The following is a 21,118-nucleotide window of genomic DNA, read 5'->3' on the forward strand; positions in this document are numbered from 1 at the left end:
GAAATCTTGTTAAGTGAAACCTCGAGGGAACAGGTTCAAAATTTGACTTTAGCAGAGTGTTGAGTTAGGCAGGGTTGTATATCATTGTTATACTACTGAAGGCAACATATTCTTGGTTTGACTTAACAGTTATTTTGAGTTATCAGAGTTTGACTGATCAAGATTTCACTGCAATTTAAATATCATGTGAAATACCAATGTGTCCTCTTTCCAATGATACCTTGATTGCGTGTCTGTGGCCACGGATGACTGAGCATTCGTTGTTAATCTGTCAAGGGTCAAAACTGGTACTGGGCCAAGTTTGTGCAAAAGGGTACAGCTTAATTGGAACAGCTTAATTTAAAGAAAGAAGACATCCTTTTCTTTAAAACAATTTAGTCAATTTGGCACAGTGATTTAACCACTCTCATTGCTGAAGTTAACCCCTCATGGCCCAATACCTTCAACGTGGCCACTGCTCTTTTCCCACACAAAGCTCTGCAGGAAGTCTAGTCCACTTCAACCTTTGCGTAACAAACCAGCCAGCAATCTTAGCCAGGTAAAAACTTGGCCCAGTACAGGTTTTGACCCTTGACAGAATAACAACGAATGCTCAGTCATCCGTGGCCACAGACACACAATCAAGCTATCATTGGAAAGAGGACACACTGGTGTTTCACATGATCTTTAACTTATTTGAAAATATTTATTAGATTTTTTATAATTTATATTTACATCTGTTTTTTCCTTTTTTTGATACACCCCGTATAGCTGCCAAACTGCATTCGCGACTGAATTTCGGACGTCAAATAACCCACAAAACCAACAAGGCACACTTTAATCAAATTATGGTTTAACTCTTTCAGTGCCAAAGTCGTATATTTGTTAGTTAGAAATTGCCAACCTCGTACATGTACAAGGTAATGTTCGTACTTAAAATCGCCAAACCTCGTACATGTACGAGGTAGAGTAAGCATGTTATCACAAGGGGGCGCTCTTGCTCTTTCTAATAATATCATTTTCATTCAGGCACGACCTGTATTTATTTGTTTCATTTGAGTTCATGCGAGAGGGCGCAGCACTGACACTCGTATTTTCTGCCAAAAGTGCAGAAAAAAATTCCCCTGTGTGCAGGACAGTGTTTCAGGGTGTATCACTATGTTCGTGACTTCTATTGACGTTCCAATGTACCAAGGATATACCAGAGAGCAACAACAACAAATTTAGTGAGTAAAACTTTGGAACTTTTTTTTTTTAGAGAATTTTGAACAATTAAAAAAAATACTCGAAGTTGGGCACTTTAGGGTTAAATTTTTTTAAATTTCGCGGGCACTGAAAGAGTTAACAGAGAAATTAACTGGAGTTGGGTTTGAACCTGTTACCACCAGAAGGGCGTTCCGGAGATTGTAGTTTGAAATTCTGCTGACATCATTCTTTGGGGGTTCAATAAATTTAAGGCAAAATTGTGGTTTTTTTACCTGTCTCGTGTTCGATTCCAACTGCTCCCCGAATTGCTCGGCGAGCTCCGAGAACATGGGTCTGTCCTTGGGTTCATCACTCCAACACTCCAGCATGAGTTGGTAGCTGCATGGGGAAAAATAAATACAAGTATGAAATGAAATCACACTTTTGATCATAAAAATGGAAATTTGCATCGGCATAAAAATCCAAAAGGCACCAAAATACCCTTGAAAATGCAAAAATGAAAATTGAAATAAGGTTACATGGGATACGAAGGTGCATTTTTAAGGATTGCATTAAAAAAAGTACATTGCATGGGCTCTTTAAGCCTAACCCCTTGGGTATAATTTACTAGAAAGTATCCTGAATCCACCAAAATCCATCAATTTTGCTATGCAAAAACATTTTGGTGGCCAGTGAGTCCATCAGAATCCACCAGTTAGCCGGGAGTAAATGTTGAGATCCTGAATCCATCAAAGTCCCCCAACTGCTCAATATGGAGGTATCCTGAATCCATCAAAATCCTGCAGTACCGCTAGGCTTCATGTCCTGAATCCATCAAAATCCCCCAACCTTTTCAATATGGAAGTATCCTGAATCCGCCGAAATCCCTCGAAACAGGGACGTGGATTTGGAAGGATTCAGGTACGTTAGGGTTAATTCATTAATTTTCTGAATGATCAATTGCTTGATCAATTTATTGGTTAACGTCATCAAGCTTACACTTCTCTGGGTGCGTGCTCCGGGCAGCTCATCCTATAGCCGGACTTCATCTTGTCGTAGAATTTCTCGTCCACTTGGATGCCGGGATACGGGGACCCACCGAGGGAAAACACTTCCCACGTGAACACCCCGAAAGACCATCTACAGAGAGAGAGAAAAAAACACAGGGAAAGTGAACACAAGAGACAGGGTACTAGACTTTGGCTACATCTGAATTAATGGCTACGACTTGCAAAATCCTATGCGTCTACAGAAGCGGTTGAGGCTACTTCCAATAGACACGTGTGTACTATTAGTCGTAGCCAAGTAATACGGACGCAGACTAAGCTAGCAGAGATAGTAGAAAGGATTGAAGGAAATCCCGGGCAAGACAGTAAATAACAAACGACAATTCTGAAAGATTCATTCATTCATTCATTCATTCATCTTAAAGCTAGAGTCCATCATTTGCAGTTATCTGAAAAGTAACTGGCGTCATTTTTGTTAAAAAACATTCTTGTTTGAAAGATAGTGAGGGGACTAAACTCCCTGTGAAATCATTCTTTCTGGCAAGCTGTCATTTTGAAGAAATCAACAAAAGAAGGCCTTTCCAACAGTGCTTCTTAAGAGGCACCGTAGGAAACTCATATTATAGAAGTTCGTTTTGTTATTCGGCGAAGCGCACGCCAGCATTTGCACGACGCACACATGCGCGCGGTTGCTATAATTCGTCGGATCAGTGCTCGACATCGCGTAGCTGGAATCGGCTCAGTGAGAACGTGTATCGGACACTGAATTCAGGCCCAATTCAAAACATGATTCAGCAACTTTTGATTTGAAATTGAGATCCTAGAATGCTGTTTTTCTCGGAATACACAGCTGAAGCTGAGCTGAAACTTTGTCAGGTTAGTTGTTCAGTACCCTTCTTTAGATTTTGAGCAGTTTTGTTGCTTCAAATGAACAAAACGCACAAATTACAAATGATGGACTGTACCTTTAACATTTATTTCCATATTGCAAAGAACATTCAGGTAACTGTACAGAAGGGCAATATATGAACTATGTTAAAAAAAAATACAAGATTAATAATTATGTAAGAGACAAATGAAAGAAAGATAAATTAAACATGCTAATCGGGATCAAGTACTTACATGTCACTGTAGGTGGTGAAAATCTTGTCAAAGATTGCTTCTGGCGCCATCCACTTAATTGGCAGTAGGCCCTGGAACAAAACCAAAATATTTTTTTGTAAGAGAAAAAATTGAACGCCGACATCAAAATTAACAAAAAAATTTCATGCAACCCTAAGCATGTGGAGTGTCGTGGCCTCGCGGTCTGGAGCATTGAATTTGCGGTCTGCGGGTAATTCTGCAGGTTGTGGGTTCGAGTCCAGCCTGGGGTTATGGTCCGTGTGCCCTTGGGCAAGGCACTTTGTCACTCATTGCTTCTCTCCCCCCAGGAGTAGATGGGTACCTGTGAGGGCAGAGATGGTTGATTTAGCTGCTTTGCGCCAAAATGGCAGCATGGAGCTGTATACTCCCCAGGGAGCTGAGATGGTATTTGGAATGTTTCATTGGCCCAACGACCAAGATAATTATGATATAGCGCCTTGAGCACCAATACTGGTGGATATGTGCACTTTACAAATACGCATTGTTATTACTATTACTATTATACATGTAATGGTACCATTAAGGAGACATTTTATCGTAATTTCTTCGCACGATGGGAGACATCGGTCATTAGGGAGACATTTTCATGTCTCGCTAATGTTACAGCCCCCTTTAGAGGCAAAATTGTATGTCGCAATTAGATTATATTCGTTGCTCGTGGTCTCATTAGTAAACATACCGAAATTCATGGAAAAAGGACAAGGGAATATTGGGTTAGGGCACATTTAAGTTTGAAAAATGTTGTGCACAAGTCTATGGGGATGTCTCCCAAATGTCCAATCCAGGATAATTATTATTACCGTGCTATTTTGAAGAAAAAATTGCATAGTTTGGTTATGCCACATTTACATTAAAGATTCTGATCCATTTTGTTTACAACTAAAAATGATAATTCCAGTCCAGAATTGAATACAGGGCTTTGATTTTTAATGACCAAATTTACAACAACAAAAAAATTGTTCTCCAGCCTACCTTGCCACTTCCAATGTAGTCTGTGTCGTGATAAAAACTCCTCGAGAGTCCAAAGTCACAAATTTTGACAACATTGTTTCCTCCGAGAAGCACGTTGCGAGCTGCCATGTCCCGATGTATGCACTGGGGGAAAAAAATGAAAAAAATATTGAAGTCATCAAAAATATAACAAAGATTTTGCAATGACCAAAAGCTTTAGAAAAAAAAAAACCCACAGAGTGCAATGGTCAATCTCAGTACTGGAAACATTAAAAACCTGAAGTTCCTGGCCTACCAACTGCCGAAACAAAAAACCCTCAAAAACCTGCATGATGACCCTTAGGTAAGTAAGTAAAGTCTGTCACAAGCCAATGTGGCCCATCAGGCCAGCGTTTACCAAGCATAAAAAAATGACTGAGAATATTTCTACTCTAGCTGGATGGGATGCCAGTCCATCGCAGGTTACTCCCCAGCTAATGCCGGTACCAATTAATACTCCTTGGTGGAGAGAGGCAAGTGGGGTAAAGTGGCTTGCCCAAGGACACAACATTTGACCAGCAGCTGGATTTGAACCCCTGACCCTCTGATCATGAGTAACGAACCCTAACCACTAGGCCACACTAGGTTATGACCCAAAGCCCTCCAAAATCTCATGAAAAGGCTATTTTAGACATCTGTACCTTTCTGGATGCCAGGAACTCCATTCCCCGGGCCACTTGGAAGCAAAAGCAGACCAGGTCTTCGACCGACAAGCATTTCTCGGCCATCCGCTTGGCCTCCTTGTCAATCAGCTCGTACTCCGCGGCCGGCGGCTCGCTGACGCAGGCCTCCCGCAGGCACAGGTCGGCGTAGTTCAGCTCGTTCTCCGTGTTCTCCTCTTGCTCGCTCTTGACCGCCGGCGACTTGGTGGGCTGGAAGGTGTCACGCTTGGATTTCAGGTAGTCACTCAGGTTGCCGTAGGGGCAGAACTCTACGATGACCAGGGGCGGTGCTGTGAATTCGTGAAGGCGGGAGAACAAAATGAGATTGCCATCTAAGATTCTTTGCATGAATTTTGAAATGAGAAAGAAGTCTTACCTCACAGACTTTTCACAATTTTCAATTATTTTTTTCCAATTTTCAACTTTCTTTTCACAATTTTTCACAATGCAATTCGTCCAAGATTTGTCCAGTGTAGTAAAGCAGTGTCTGAGGTCATGGTGTGCATGCAGAACTCAAGGCTGACAAGAAAAAGGAGCTGCCATTTTGTAAAAAGGCGGGAAAACACAAATATTTTTAACAAGATAATCTTGTATAAATTTCGTAATTCATACTTGCAGAACATTATGCAATTTTTCTAAAAGAAATTTTGTTCAAAAATGTGCCCAGTGAAGCGTTTGTAATTGCTGAAGCTCAAGTTTTGTGATACAGGAGAAAACACAGCCTTGTTTATAAGATAACCGTTTAAGATTCATAAGATGGAATTTTTGCGTCGGGGTGATGTAAATCAAATTGGGTTTGCCCTTCACCGACGTATAAACACTGTATACTCAGTGTGTTACCTCCCGAGTGAAAGTTGGAAAAAAAAATCACTCGGGTGGGACTCGTACCCACGACCTCCTGCTTTCTAGTGCAGATGTTTTACCACTCGACCACCCAGCTAATGGGATCGGTTGGCTGGATCGAATCTGATGTACATAGCAGCAGGTACCGCATTATCTATTCGTAAGATGGAATTTTGTGTCGGGGTGATGTACACCCTGACGTTTAAGATTCCTTTGCAAAAATTCAAAAAACCCTCAAAATTTCCTACTTTGCTGTAATAAAGGGATACCAGCTCCATGCGCAAACATGGGAGGGCGTATGTGCATAATGGTTCGCGCTCCTATCTCCCTCAACTCTCCCTTTCTTACCGTTGAGGGGGCACTTATGCACGGAGCCCGTACTTCAATACGAATGGCCGTACTTACAATCTTGCGTGCAGGCGCCGAGGAAGTTGACAACGTTGAGATGGTGCCCGACTTGGATGAGCATCTTCAGCTCTCCGAAAAGCGCTTTACGGTCGACGTAGCTTGCGTCAGCTGAAAAGGAAGCCAAGATGTCATGCTGATTACGACCTCTGACCTTTGTCAATAAAATCACCATCTTGTGGTTCGTTTCTGCTTTTATAATGCTGATGTAGCACTTTTATACGATTTTCTTCTTCACAATTATTACCCCTGTTCATCAGGCCATGAGACCAATTTTCAGCGGCAGCTCGAGATCAGCGCATTCTGGCCTCTACCCTCACAGGTACCTACTTATACTATCTGGGTGGAGTGAGGCAATTGTAGTAAAGTGTCTTGCCCAAGAACACAAACACCATATACACCACATATATAAAACATATATAAATGCTTGTACTGATATGATTTACATGACGTTTCTTTACTTTGTTGAAATTTCTCCATCAAAATTTCTGCATTTGATGGAGAAAATGACAAATGCAGAAATTTCAGTTTGAGTAATTTTGCACAGGTCCAGACTTTGCAAATCTTACATTTGACAGTTTTGACAGCCACCGGGACGTATTTCTCGTTCTTGTTTATCCCGGCTGCCACTCCTTTAAGGACCATGCCAAACGCTCCCTGACCAATCACAGAGCCTGAGGAGGAAAGAAACGAAACAAAAACACACAAACATTAAACTTTTATGCAAGTCCTCTTGTCACTTAGAATGCAAATGTGGTTTTCTCTTAGTAGTTCTTGTCTGTAATGCTTAAAATCATCATTTTCAAGAAAAGTGAAATTTTTAAACAATTTCCAAAGATGGTCAGCCTACCATCGTTGGAAAAAAAAAAGGACTTTTTTTCAAATACTGTCCCAAAATTACAAAATTTAGTTAGTCCACATTTTGTTTGCAATCAGTTATATTTTGTTTGCAATCGGCAAGCCAGCTAGTCTGGTTCCCTGACGTGACAATTCCCTGATGTCTATATATTGCTTGGTTTCATCTGAAGTAGGGTCCGGGAACCAGACAACAAGAACAGCATTCTGAGGGGGGGGGGGGGGTCCCAACATCTATCAACTCAAAACTTAAAATAGGTCAGTGTAACGTAAATTGCTCCGTTTCGTCGGAAGTAGGGTCAGGGAACCAGACAACAAGTACAACATTTTTTTTTAAGGCGGGGGGAGGGGGGGGGGGAGGTGCAATATCTATGAACTCAAAACTTTAAACAGGTCAGTGTAACATTTTGCTCTGTTTGATCTGAAGTAAGGTCAGGGAACCAGACAAGAAGAACAACATGTTTTTCTTGGCTTTTCCAGCAGCTCTGAACACAAAATCTAGGTCAGTGTAACAATATTTGCTGTAAAATACCAACCCTCAAATCCATCCATTACTGAAAATAACTCACCGAGCTTCAGTCGATCGCGGGGGAACTCCCACTTGGAGTCGAAGGGCAGCTGGTCCCCGAACTCCTCCTTGAAGGACATGCGGAACGGAGACATGGGCACTCGCGGGGACCGGGGGTTGACCAGGCCCAGCTCCATACCCTCGGAATTGCGCTTGGCCTTCCGAGCCAATCGGCAATTCTGAAAACGAAGAGTAAAACCACCCAAATTTTTAACCAAACATGATCTATTTGTTCCATGATCTATGTGTAGTGTAGCGCCCCTCTTAAGCTTTGAACAAATTAGTGTCAGGGGTGTTTTTATCATTCAAAAATAACTTTTTTTTAACCTTAAGTAGACTTCTCTTAACTCTAATGACATTTTTGTTGTAATTTTGAACAGTTTCTTGTGGTAGGAAATGGAATTTTTTTAATGTTTGTGTTTAAAGAGCGCCCTCAAGCGGCTTTGCATATAAAGGTACAGCTTAGACTCTTAATGTTTTTGAAACTGGGGTATAACTCCAGCTTTGGCTTCAGACAGTTTTGGGATCCTATTGGGGAAGTCTTGCACCATATTGGTGCATGTTGAGCTTGCGTAATGTCGAGCCACAGTCAGATGTGAAGCCAAAGCTGGGATGTAGCCCAAGTTTCGAAAAAATTCCCCCGTGTTTCTGCTTTACCCGTTTGGCCATGACTATCATTAGGATGAGTAGAATCAGAAAGATGATAAGGGCAATGCTGCCGCCGGCAAGTAGCGGCATGAGGTACGAGTTCTCCCTGTCTGTAATGAGAAAAGAGAACAATGAAAGAGAGTATAAGTGACCCATCACAAACAAAATATTTGTAAAGATGTGGGGTTTGAGGATTCTACAATTAGGCCATCAGCCTGGGGGTTTGGTCAGTATCAAATCGGGGCATAAATAATTATAGTGCGCATGCGCAAGGTATACAGCCCCTGGAGTGGTAACAAGCATTTTGATGGACATTTTGAAAAAAGGTGATAACACCTAAAAAGCTGCCACCGCTGCAATGCTATCACGTATTTTCCAACTCTGGATTATACCGGTGGCCAAAATTTCAAGAGGTTGTGGAATGCTCGAAGACATTTCCGTCATTTTTTGGGTATATGTAGCCTAAGGTGTGATGAAATAAAAACGACTATTGTTTCTGTCATGAAATGAGCACAAAGGGTACTTTTGAGAGCCATTTTTCAGGTCCTGTTTCGACCCGAACGTGCAATTTGTATAAAAGTCGTCGTTGCGGGCAGCAAATAAAACACAGTAAATCGTGACGTAATAAACAGGACTCGTTTATGCTACTCTGCATCGGGAGTCCTGTTTATTACGTCACGATTTACTGTGTTTTGTTTGCTGCCCGCAATGACGACTTTTATACAAATTGCACGTTCGGGTCGAAACAGGCATGACAGGACTTGAAAAACAGCTCTGAAAAGTACCTTTTGTACTCATTTTATGCCAGAAACAATAGTCGTTTTTATTTCATCACACCTTAGGCTACATATACCCAAAAAAATGACGGAAATGTCTTCGAGCATTCCACAACCTCTTTAAGACTGAGGCTGATGGCCTAAATGGATTTCTGTTGATTGGGCAGTCAACTAACAGTCAGACATTGGAAATTTATCACATTTGTCTTAACAAATTATTGTACTGTAAGTAAGTGCATAACACAGCTCAAATTTTATAGTGCCAGGTAATTGTCTGACAAATTTTGGAGTTTAAGGGATTGGTCTTTCTTACGGATGACAAGGGTTACGGTGTCCTGGTCTTGGCCGTGCTGGTTTTGGGCGATGCACGTGTACTCCCCGTTATCGGTCTCCTGCAGTCGCTTGAAGACAAGCGCCTTCGCGCTGTTGTCGTACAGTCTGGTGGGCACGTCTTCTTGCTCGCTGGTGCCTCGTGGCAGTTTCTTCCAGACGATGTCAGGCGAGGGCTCACCGGTCGTGTCGCAGGGTATCGTCAGGTTGTCGCCGACGTTGCGAGTGTAGACGTCCTCGCTAATGACGGCTGTTGGACTCTCTGATGTTGTCAGAAAATAACAACCAGCAAATATTGAGAATTTTTAAGACCGGTTTGATGTGGAAATCAAATTTGACGTCATGAATCATTGGCTGTGAAATTCATGAGTTGAAAAGTGGTCAACTTTTGCAAATTCGCAGCGCGAAAACTTGTTGCGATGTCACACAATTTGCGTCTCCAGTTTCTTTCCGTGCACTGCGGATTTTCTGACTTTCTCCAACCGCCATTTTCTTACGGTCGTTGACATGACAATAGTCCCACTAGAGTCGTTTGTGCTTCAACTTCAACGCCCATGCGCTACATATGTCACAAACCAACCACTAGTTAACCAATGGTCCTTGATCCAACTTGCCCATGGTTTGTTCAACTACCAAAAAATTCCAAATTTACTTCAGTACGCAATAATAAAGCAAACATCTGTCAATAAATTGCACAAATCTTTTATCTTTATTTTTTTTTTTACCTTGGAGGAGTACTTGTCCCTGTGATGACACATTCCCACCGTTGTTCTTGACAAAACACTCGTACATCCCCCCGTGGGCTGGGGTAATCTCTGGCGCCAGAAACAACGTTGAGACCAGCGTGTCGTTCATGGCGCGGAACGTTTCCAGGTCCGCGACGCTGCCGTTTTGCGCCGTGATCGGGTGGCCGTCTTTGGACCAGTCGACTTCATCGGGGAGTGGGTCCCCCGTGGCCACGCATTCGAGGACGAAGTCGTACGGGACTTGTTTCTTCTTGTCCAGCTCGTACGTCGGTTGCAGTTCTTTGGTAAAAGTGGGTGGAACAATTTCTGCACAAAACGAAGGATTAAACAGTCAAGTGAGATAAGATTGTACTGCCCCTGAAAAGGAATCAGATATAATCTATGACACACACAAAACTCAGCTGTATTTACCTTTTACAATCAGCTGAACTTGGTAAACAACCACGCTTTCGCCGGTGCTCCGTTTCTTTGCCGTGCAGCGGTACAACCCCATGTTGTTGGCCAAGGCAGCGCTAATTGTCAGCTCCGTCGAGTAATGGTACCCCGTTCTTCCGAGTCGCGTGACTCTCTCATCGTCTGGGCCGATCGGGATGGGTTCTGCCGACGAGTTACTGGCCCGGGTCCAGTCCCAAGTGACGTCCTCGGTGAACGCGTAGATGTTAGTCTTGCACACCAGGCTGGCCTGGTCAAAAGTGTAGACGGGTTTCAGCTCTGGGGCAGCGTGCAGACTGAACCTCAAGTCTAGAAGAATTTTGAACAAGGAAGCATCAATTAAACGGAGCTGCTAAGAACAGCAAAATGCTATACCACAGAAAAAAATTGTTTAGGAATAAAAAGGTCATGAGCCCAAAACATCAATGAATTGTGTACGTGACTGGTTTGCACCAGCTTTTTGCTCAGTGCATAAATTTGCTTTATAGCAAAACAAGGGGAAAATATGGCCTAAGAAATCTGGACCAATATATGCCTTATTCCTGAGCAAATTACAGCGATAAAATGACACCATTTTTTTGAGTATGTGAATCAAAAGTTATTGATATATTTAAGTGTTCACATTGATACAGCTCAAAAATTACAATTTTACAATCTTTTCTATTTAGATAGAAGTAATGTCACAAAACTGTTTCAACAAACGGGGACAGTGTTTGTATATTAGACTTACCGGTGAGTCTGTATTCTAAGACGTCGTATGCCACATCTTGAATTCGGTTGGACGGAGACCGGCCGACACAGCGGAACACTCCGGACCTAGGCGGCATCCACACACTCAAAACCGACTCCGAACTCCAGTTGGACTTGGAGGTAGGTTGGAACCGCGCCTGCGCCCACGACTGGGTTTCGACCGGCACCCAGGGGATTTCGTCGGTTTGCAAGGCGGTTGAGTTGCAGAGCGGGTCCGGGCAGGCCTGCCACTGCCAAGTGAGGACGGGGGCGGGACGGCCGCGGGCGCGGCAGACCAGACTGTAGTTCTGCTCCGTGTAGTAGAGGGGCGGGTCCTGGTAGATGGGGTCTGGTGAAACAGTCAGGCTGACTTCCGGAATTTCTGGTTGATAAAATCAATTGATACCTCGTGTGATTGCAGCAGATGCGAGTACATTTTAATCTAGTTTTTCCCTTTTGTAGGTGAGTTACATCATTGGCCCTTTTATTTTACGGAAACGTAATGCACATGCAATTCAGTGGCCGCATAAATGACTTTCCATCCAAAATCATATTAGTCAAGTTGTTTGCCATGTCGAGGCCAGCAAATGATAAACACGCTACGCAGTGCTGTGCTAGTAAATATTGCTGGCGCCTTCAGACAAAACACGACTGTGTAGCAGCTTGTCCTCCAGTCTAGGTTGAGCAAAGATATAGATTGGAGTAGGGTGTGAACCCGTGACCTCCGGTACTGTACTCAGAATGTTCAAATCTGGCTGCAGCAAATTCGACCTGAAATTGTTTCACGCCTTCAATCGCACTCAAGAACCCCCAAACGTGAAGGTTGTGTAACCAACAGTAAAATTACACCTCACAGTATCATAAGCTACGTTTTTATTTTCACTCACCGAGAACAGAGAGTTGAATGGTAAGCGTCCGGGTGTGGTACTCGTTGGCCGCAATCACGTCGTACGACCCGCCGTCATCCACCGTCAGGTTCGATATGCATCCGGAGACGAGGAGCGTGTCGCCCACAGGCTGCGATTCTTCGAGCGCGGTGAAGCGGGGCGCTGCCTCGTTCGTCTGGTTGACGCCGTTTTTACTCCACCAATACTGGGCGACGGGGAACGACATCATCTGAGCTTGGAGGCAGACTTGTGATTGACCCTCGACCGCCTCGACTGTTTCTTGGTCGGGCGGGTAGTGCATCAGCTCCACGATTCCTTCCTCTAAAGAAAATACACCGGAAAGACAATCAATCAGAAAAACCCCTTTTTAAAGAGAACCGTTTTTCGTTGCGTTGAAAAACACACCTGATTTTTATGCACAACAAACTTTTTTTGCAAATACGCGCTTTCCTGCGTATGGCGCGAAGTACGCGCAACTATTTGTTTTCTGAATGTGCACAAGGCCATAGCGCTTTTGCGCGAACGTCAGGGGTCAGTGGCAATGCGTTCGAATGTCGCTCCAAGTGGTCTCCCCCAACTCTCCCTTCCTTACCGTTGAGGGGGTACTTGTGTGCGGCAGCGTCAAATTTCGTGGAGTAGCTGAGTGAGAAATTCACTAAGCACAGAAAATATCTGCTCAGCAGAAAAAAAAAAGGTTACCAGCCAAAATGCCACACAAAATATGCTGCTTTAGACTGGTTCCCAGCTGACTTTCGCTTAGCAGTGAAAATATGTTTAGCAGTTTTTCGGGGTCTAGTCTCGTCTTCACGTGCCTAACTTTCTACTCACCCAGAACGAGCAAGGAGGTGTTTAGCGTCACTGTCCGCTCAATGTTGAAGATACGGCACTTGAAGGTCCCGTTGTTGCGCAGGCTGACCTGACTGAGCGTAAGCTCGCTCCCAAAGATTACATTGGGCGGAATGATTTCTTGGGTTTCTCGTACTTTGGTGTTGTTCTGCGCCTTGTCCTGTGGAAAATGGAAAAAACAAAAATTAAAAAGAACCAGTGAACTGAAAAAAAAACATAACCAAAAACAATTAGTCAGAGACGAGCTGTTTATAGTATTCTTCTTCAGTTCTGAAAAAAAATGGGAATGATAAATGATCCCCAAAACTTTGAATTGTAATGACATCGAATTGTATTGGGGGGGGGGGGGGGGGTGGTACGAGCGAAACCTTTTAAGCCACAAATACACAACTTTACCGACAATAGTGAACATTTTGCAAAACAAGAATGAACACTTCTTGGGAAGGGGGAGGTTTTTTTTTTTTTTTAGGGTTATGACACCCCCACCAACCTTAAGCCACGCCCCTACTAATACCCACCTGTTCCTGATTTGGGAAGGTGAACTCCACCTGTGGTTTGTAGTCTAGGGTCCAACTAGGATATTCAAAGAATGGGATTGATACCGTGCAGGCAAAACTGTACGACCCCATCCCCTGAACGAGCCGACTTGCTGACGGCTCAATTTTTGTCTGGAAGTAGTTCTCTAGTGCCCCTGGAAAGCAGTAAAAAAACAAACATTGCAATAGGTTTTGAAAATTACAAGAAGCTGGCATCTAGCTATAGGCTGTTTTTTTTTTTTCAGATGTGGGCCGGATGTTCTGAAACTTTGCTTTCCCTATAAATTAGTGTCACGAAGCAGCAAGATCCTTGAAGGAAAGGATGTTTGGTGTTGGAAAGTTGAATATCACTGACTAAAACAATGACACAAGACACAGGTTTGGAAATTTCAAGTTGAAAATCGTACAGCATAAATACTTTTGCACACCAGTGTACATGGTACATGTACTTCCGAACCCGAACATGAACCGATGTTCTAAAAAAATTCCGAACGGGAACCGAACTGAACCGGGAGGATCAATTCAGCACTATGCACAATGGGTTCTCCATTGAAGGGCCCTCGTTTGTATATTGAATCAATATATTTATTTATAAAGAGGCAGTTTAATCCTCCATCCCCATTTATTGGGCCAGGTTTTGGTATAAGAACTCAGATCAACTCACCCTCTACTACAACTTTAAACGCCACATCCTGGGTGCCGTCCTCAAACTCAGCATTGCAAAAGACCGTCAGTTTCTGGATGGGCTGCGTGTCGGGGTTCGGGCTAACCTGGAAACCGACCTTGGGGTCAAAGTTCACATTCCAGTCCGTGATAAAGTTTTGGAACTCAATGATGGTCTCCGTGAAGTAGGCACTGATGGTGACCGGCTGGGTGGTGTTTGGGTCGCTGACTCGGCAAGGCACAGTGAAGCTCTCAACGCCCGTCTTGAGGTGGACGATGTTATCATGAGGCGGTAGAAAAAAGTGCTCCACGTCTGGGTTCAAAATTTGACAAATTTCCCAAAATGTTTTTTTAGAGAACAAGAGTGATTTTTTCTGGATCTTGCGAGGTCAACTGTGACTACATTGTATCACACTGTATTTATTACATTGTATATATTTCTTGACAAATCTATATCATCATACCATCCTTGGGCAATTTGGGGTGGTACAGGGAGTAACAGGCAAAGTGATTTGGGGCGGTACAGGGACTAACAGGCAAGCGGTTTGGGGCAGTACAGGGAGTAACAGGCAAGGTGGTTTGGGGCAGTACAAGGAGTAACAGGCAAGCGGTTTGGGGCAGTACAGGGAGTAACAGGCAGGGTGGTTTGGGATGGTACAGGGAGTAACAGGCAAGGTGATTTGGGGCGGTACAGGGACTAACAGGCAAGCGGTTTGGGGCAGTACAGGGAGTAACAGGCAAGGTGGTTTGGGGCAGTACAAGGAGTAACAGGCAAGCGGTTTGGGGCAGTACAGGGAGTAACAGGCAGGGTGGTTTGGGACGGTACAGGGAGTAACAGGCAGGGTGGTTTGGGGCGGTACAGGGAGTAACAGGCAGGGTGGTTTGGGATGGTACAGGGAGTAACAGGCAAGGTGATTTGGGGCGGTACAGGGACTAACAGGCAAGTGGTTTGGGGCAGTACAGGGAGTAACAGGCAAGGTGGTTTGGGGCGGTACAGGGAGTAACAGGCAAGCGGTTTGGGGCAGTACAGGGAGTAACAGGCAGGGTGGTTTGGGACGGTACAGGGAGTAACAGGCAGGGTGGTTTGGGGCGGTACAGGGAGTAACAGGCAGGGTGGTTTGGGACGGTACAGGGAGTAACAGGCAGGGTGGTTTGGGGCGGTACAGGGAGTAACAGGCAGGGTGGTTTGGGGCGGTACAGGGAGTAACAGGCAGGGTGGTCTGGGGCGGTACAGGGAGTAACAGGCAGGGTGGTTTGGGACGGTACAGGGAGTAACAGGCAGGGTGGTTTGGGGTGGTACAGGGAGTAACAGGCAAGGTGGTTTGGGGAGGTACAGGGAGTAACAGGCAGGGTGGTTTGGGGTGGTACAGGGAGTAACAGGCAGGGTGGTTAGGGATGGTACAGGGAGTAACAGGCAAGGTGGTTTGGGGCGGTACAGGGAGTAACAGGCAAGCGGTTTGGGGCGGTACAGGGACTAACAGTTTAAGAACATTAAAGAAATGTACCAAAGAACTGTAGAAAATTTTTAGAAAAACTTGAGTTAGCTTTACATACCATTCGACTTGACAAAAACATAAACACTGGATTCCAATTCGGGTTGTTCAAACTCCATGTATCTGTCGTATTTACAGGCGTACTCGTCCGTATCTGTATACAGCGTGTCGGCCAGACGTAGCGTGCTCTGGTACGTGGGAGGCTGGGAGGGGGCGTAGCTTAGCGAGTGGACGATTTGAAGTCTGGCATCCAAACCGCTGGGTGTGAACCACTGTATGGGCAGGCTGCCGCTGCATATCAGCTCCAGCTCGCCGTGCTCGAGAATCGTTTCTTCGGGGCTCTCAACAGACAGTTTGGGTTTAACTGTAACAAAAACAAATTTAAAGATGCTCAGTTTTATTGGTTTGCTGAAATATAAGTAACCGTGAGGAATGCATATAACAGATGCTAAAAATGTGTCAATTCATGTAAACACTTCAAATTTCAGGACAATATGAATTATTGATTGATTCATCAATGTAAGTTTTTACTAGGTTCTGAAATCAAAAGTATGTTTTTAAAGAGCAAAGATATAGGCATGTATAGGTTTTTATGATGCAAAACCGTACAATTTTTCAGGGTGAGACAGCAGAAATATAGCGAATCGCTTATCGCAAATTCTCCACACTAGCTAAAGTTACAAATTTCATGCAAACTACCGAACACTGATTCATGCTTTAGCGCAAAAACCTCCTAAACACTATTTCCTGCTCAGAAACTCCACGACATTGCTTAATTGCAACCCAGAAAGTAGTTTAAACTGCTCACCGACGTAATTAACCGTGAAATTCTGGGTGTCTGTCAGGTTTCCGATGGTGGCGCGACACGAGACATTGCCGCTGTAATCCGGCATCCTGGCCTGTAAGGCGAAGCCTCGTCTGGGGTCATAGGTCATGACCTCGGGGTCAAACATCTCCTGGGGTTGCAAAGTGACGGTAGCGTTGGGCATGGCCAGCCGGCAGGGGATGAGGGAGGGCTCGTCCCAGAAGTGAACTAGGTCTGTTTGCTCAGCGTCCAAAAATAGCGGCCCTTTTAATTAAGAAAACAAGATTCTTAATGAAGAAGTTAGGATAATCATTAAAGGAAAGGAACATTCTCAACTATCAAGAAGGCATTTTGTCTTGGACCATTTACATTGTATCATCCTCATTATCAACCTTGGAAAGATGTGCATTGACGTCCTGGAGACTTAAAGAACATGCAATGTAATTTCGTTTAATGCAATCTTGCAACCCTTTTTTTTCAAATTTTTTCGTTTTGCCATTTAAAAAATGTTTTGGTGCCTTTTTGATTTTCATGCTTATGCGAATTTCTATGCTCATGAGCAAAAGTGTGATGTCAATTCAGGCAGAAACCTCAACTTTACAGTGATTTCAACGCCAAAAGTTGCCAGAATTTGGGACATTTCACTGTCGTAAATTGCCTTTTCTTTGATGATTCGTTGCCGTGTCAGTACATGGCAGTATTAGCCGTATCTGGCCTGCCGGTTAGTAGTTCACCGGTCTGCTTCAGACCTTTAGACAAATGTGTTCGGGATAAAAAAATAGTCCGAAAGTTACCGTCTTCTCTGGTGACATAAACGTAAACTGGTTCCGATGGCCACCTGTCGTCCGAGATGCAACGATACTCCCCGGTGTCCGACACGGACGCTTGCCGGATTCGCAACTCGCTTGTTTGCCATCCAGATGATGGGTCGTAAAATCGGGAGAACGTGATGGACTGTTCGTCGTGCTGCGGCCAGCTCCATGTCAGCGTGCCTGCCCCGATGCACGTCAGTTCTAGCATCTGCCCCACGGTGAGTACGAGTTCTCGCAACTCTGGTTGAATTGTTGGTGTACCTGCGCAACAAATCAAACGTTGATTGGCATGTCTTGATGAGCTGTAGCCCCATAAATGTGTCTCAAATATGTACTGGACTTCCACCGTATTGCGAGCCACAAATCCTAAAAACTTGTGTTTCCTGATTTTTGGATGTGGCCTATTTGATATTTGCTATGGAAGCTTTTTCTCCGGTTAATAATGAGGAAACATTCAATTCGGTATGTGATCTCGTCACCTGGTCATCCTGTTTTTTCAGAAGAACTACAGGGAGAGGTCCTCCAAATTGACTGCAGAATTTGTCTCGATGCCATGGATCATGCAGTTCTCAACTTTTGATTTTCCATGGTCATAATAAATCAGGCAAGTGCTTCCATAGCAAATATCCAATGGAAAAAAAAAAACAGTCTCGATTTCAAATTCGTGAAACACAACTTTTTAGGAATGAAACTGAAAGCACATTTCGCTGTTTGGCTCATTAATTATGGAGGAAGTACAGTAATTTTTATTATGGGACTAGTAGATGTATTTGAATGGCAATTGTGTAGTGTAGGCCTCCTCCTTAGTTTTGATCAAATCAGAGTCGAGGGTGTTTTATCGTCCCAAAATGACCTTTTCAACCTTAAAGTAGATTGACATACGTCATGACATAATTTGTTTGTAATTTTGAATAGTTTCTTACTGTTATCCAGGTGCCACTTCTGTGGTCGAGTACAAAAGTCTGTGAAGAGTCGAGTGCATTTTCAAAATTGGAAATGTTTCTGAAGTGCATTTTAGGAGCATGCATGGCATGGCCATGGATGGCCCGTCATGCCCGTTGTAAAGTACAGCCCGGTCAGTAGTCAGTACACAATCGCCATTTGAATTGCATTGAAACAAATCCACAATCACCCCCACAAACCTGGCTAAAACATAATTTTTTTCTGCCAAAGTTAACATGGAGAACATATTTCAGTTTGCAAGGCAAGCACAAATATGTTATCTTGTCAGAAAAGTGGTTATTTTGTTTACATTGTGTCGCTGTCAATGTGTTGGTCTATGGGCGCGGCCATTTTTAAATCCGAGATATTGCGCCCTCAAGAGTTTAGTGTGCCTCTCAGAAAGTGAAATATTGAGGCGGGTACTTGTCACAACTGGAACTGGGCGTATCTTCGGGGAGATTTCTGAGTAAGTCTTCCCATTAGTATGAAACTCTCCGGTCGGCGGCATTCTTTGAAAACGGCAAAATATATTACAGACACCTTGATAAAATATCTCAAATGGTTAAAATTTTAAATATTCAGGCTTGTTTACTCATTAAAACAAATACGTACTGTCAACAAAAAGCTCAGTAGTTCCTGGTGTTCCTCCGATGGTGCACGTGTATTTTCCAGCGTCTTGACTGGAGACTATAAAAATCCTCAACGCTGCCTGGTCGACGACTGTTGCACGTTCTTCCTCATACCATTTCCCTTCTATAGACGAACCCGTTTTTGTCAGGAGAACCTCGGTGGGTCCGTTCCCCAAAATCCGTGTCCATCGAACACTCAAGGTGCTGGTCTCTTGTTTATCGTCTGTGTAACTACATGGAATAGTCGTCGGCTCCCCTGCCGACGCATTCACGGATTCCTGAACATTTACAAAAAGTCCTGGCAAAGAAGAAACGTAAACAAATTGTCCATAAGAAAAATTCATAAAAAGTGTAACCTTATAGTACAAAGCAGTCTTTTCAACACACAAAATATAAGATATTCACACAGTTTTTCTGGGAACAAAATATTGGTTAACTTGAATATTGTAAGGATAACTGGATTGATTAAAAAATGTTAAAATAATAATATTGACCGTTGCCATGAAAAAGACAGCTTTCAAACATCTGCGCAATGCGCGCGCGTTGTACATACATCATGGTTAAAAATAGTTTTATAGCCTGGCTCCTGCTCTCTCCCTTTTATCGTTCCAACTTCTACCTTTTTTGTGTGGGCGGGAACCAGACTTAAAATACTCCGATACAATTAAATAATTATAAAATAAAATGTAGGGAGAAAAAAAAAACCTGTCCGTAAACAATTTTCTGAACACCTGCGCCTGTTTCCTTACAATGCGTGCTTGCTATGGAGTGCCACACTGTCAATATTGCCTACGAACGTGAGTGTGTCAAGTATTCATGACCACACGTTGACATTTTGGATGGGGTTCTTTTCTTAATATTGACATAATTCTGCCCACGTTTCCTCACACGGGCCGTCATAAATCACTCTGTGGGCGAATTTCAGGCTTTAATAAGGGCCGAGGCTCTCCCTCCTACAAAGAGACGGGATATCTTTCTATTTTAGGCGTAATTATGCAAAACAAAATCCTGCGCGACTTATCGAGATTTGATCTGGTACACGGTCCCCTGTGGAGACATGTGTACAAATATGGAACCAAAAATGTATACGTTAACACCGAGCAATTTCTATAAGTGAATACTTATACTGATACTTGTCTCCACAAGGTTAACACGAAATAGATAATATGGATTTTACTCAAAAACTAAGAATTTCCAAGGTGTGTTGATCCGTCGCAAATTGAAGTATTTTATGTAAGGGATATTAAGTCGGAATTTCAGCCCAGCAGGAAATTATAGTTCTGTTTTTTAAACAGGAACATTTTAGAGGTCCACTTTCAAACTCGAAAACTTTAGTACACAAGAACAAAGAAATGACTTCCTGTACAAATTCCAGTATGGGTGTTCCTGGTACGTGTAACATTTGGGGGGGGGGACAATTTTTTTCTATACACAAATTGTCAAAACACATCTTCACAATTTTCTCACACACTGTGTAAAATGTGTTATTTCATGAGACCAGCTGTAATTTGTTGTTGGCGTCAACTCTTGGCAAGCTGCAAACCATGTGGGAAGCTATCACTGTCATAGCAGGTCATTGAAGCTACCACGAACTGCTCCGGAATCTCCAAACCCACGCATTTTACCGAGAAAATCAGACTCGAACCGAGTCGAACCGCGGCTAATCAACACCCGATATTATGGTATCGTTCGCACAGTTCAATATTTTGACATCATTTACTAACGGTACCCACGTGAAAGGTGAATAACCTAGCTTGTGATTTTTTTTATATTTTGTAATGGCCTGCAACTTTCCTGCAAGCTCATCTGCGTCATGCTTAATGTATAAAGTCTTACGTTTTCATACCAGAACTCGCATACATCAAAGAAAACATTAAGTCACAATACAAAACGAGTTGGGAAAATCATCTTGCAACCTCGAAAAGGTTCATCTGACATTATCAAAATCTACCAATTTCAAGGAATACAGGATGCTTTAGAACGGACAGAGAGAAAGAGAAAAAGTAACTCAATACTTCAGTACCTTGAAAAAAATTACCCCGTTCTACGGAGAGACAACTAAATCCTAATTATCTAGATTGTGACTTATAGCGCTTCACACTCGCGGCACAAAAAAATACCTCTTAATTTAATGTACTAAGGTATCGAGTGACGAAAAGGTCCTTATTTTTTTTCTTCTGAAACGTCAGGCTAGATCGATTTCGAGG

General features: G+C 43.3%; 1 protein-coding gene across 1 annotated transcript in view; it reads right to left on the reverse strand.

Moving 5' to 3' along the window:
* Positions 1-21,118, reverse strand: part of LOC119719573 (vascular endothelial growth factor receptor 1-like) — a 44,554-nt gene that overhangs the window by 3,373 nt on the left and 20,063 nt on the right. The window contains exons 2-22 of the mRNA XM_038189050.1: positions 18,895-19,209; positions 17,323-17,601; positions 16,532-16,792; positions 15,785-16,087; positions 14,232-14,543; positions 13,550-13,722; positions 13,014-13,191; positions 12,186-12,506; positions 11,300-11,680; positions 10,549-10,878; positions 10,117-10,443; positions 9,375-9,653; positions 8,295-8,395; positions 7,639-7,816; positions 6,784-6,888; positions 6,215-6,325; positions 4,946-5,256; positions 4,287-4,409; positions 3,294-3,364; positions 2,164-2,304; positions 1,458-1,563 (exon numbers count right to left, since the gene is read on the reverse strand). Of these exons, the coding sequence (XP_038044978.1) occupies positions 1,458-1,563; positions 2,164-2,304; positions 3,294-3,364; positions 4,287-4,409; positions 4,946-5,256; positions 6,215-6,325; positions 6,784-6,888; positions 7,639-7,816; positions 8,295-8,395; positions 9,375-9,653; positions 10,117-10,443; positions 10,549-10,878; positions 11,300-11,680; positions 12,186-12,506; positions 13,014-13,191; positions 13,550-13,722; positions 14,232-14,543; positions 15,785-16,087; positions 16,532-16,792; positions 17,323-17,601; positions 18,895-19,209 (4,706 nt within the window). The remainder of the gene's footprint in view (positions 1-1,457; positions 1,564-2,163; positions 2,305-3,293; positions 3,365-4,286; positions 4,410-4,945; positions 5,257-6,214; positions 6,326-6,783; positions 6,889-7,638; positions 7,817-8,294; positions 8,396-9,374; positions 9,654-10,116; positions 10,444-10,548; positions 10,879-11,299; positions 11,681-12,185; positions 12,507-13,013; positions 13,192-13,549; positions 13,723-14,231; positions 14,544-15,784; positions 16,088-16,531; positions 16,793-17,322; positions 17,602-18,894; positions 19,210-21,118) is intronic.

This window comes from Patiria miniata, unplaced genomic scaffold (assembly GCF_015706575.1).
Source record: "Patiria miniata isolate m_02_andy unplaced genomic scaffold, ASM1570657v1 HiC_scaffold_8, whole genome shotgun sequence".
NCBI classification, from domain to species: Eukaryota; Metazoa; Echinodermata; class Asteroidea; order Valvatida; family Asterinidae; genus Patiria; species Patiria miniata.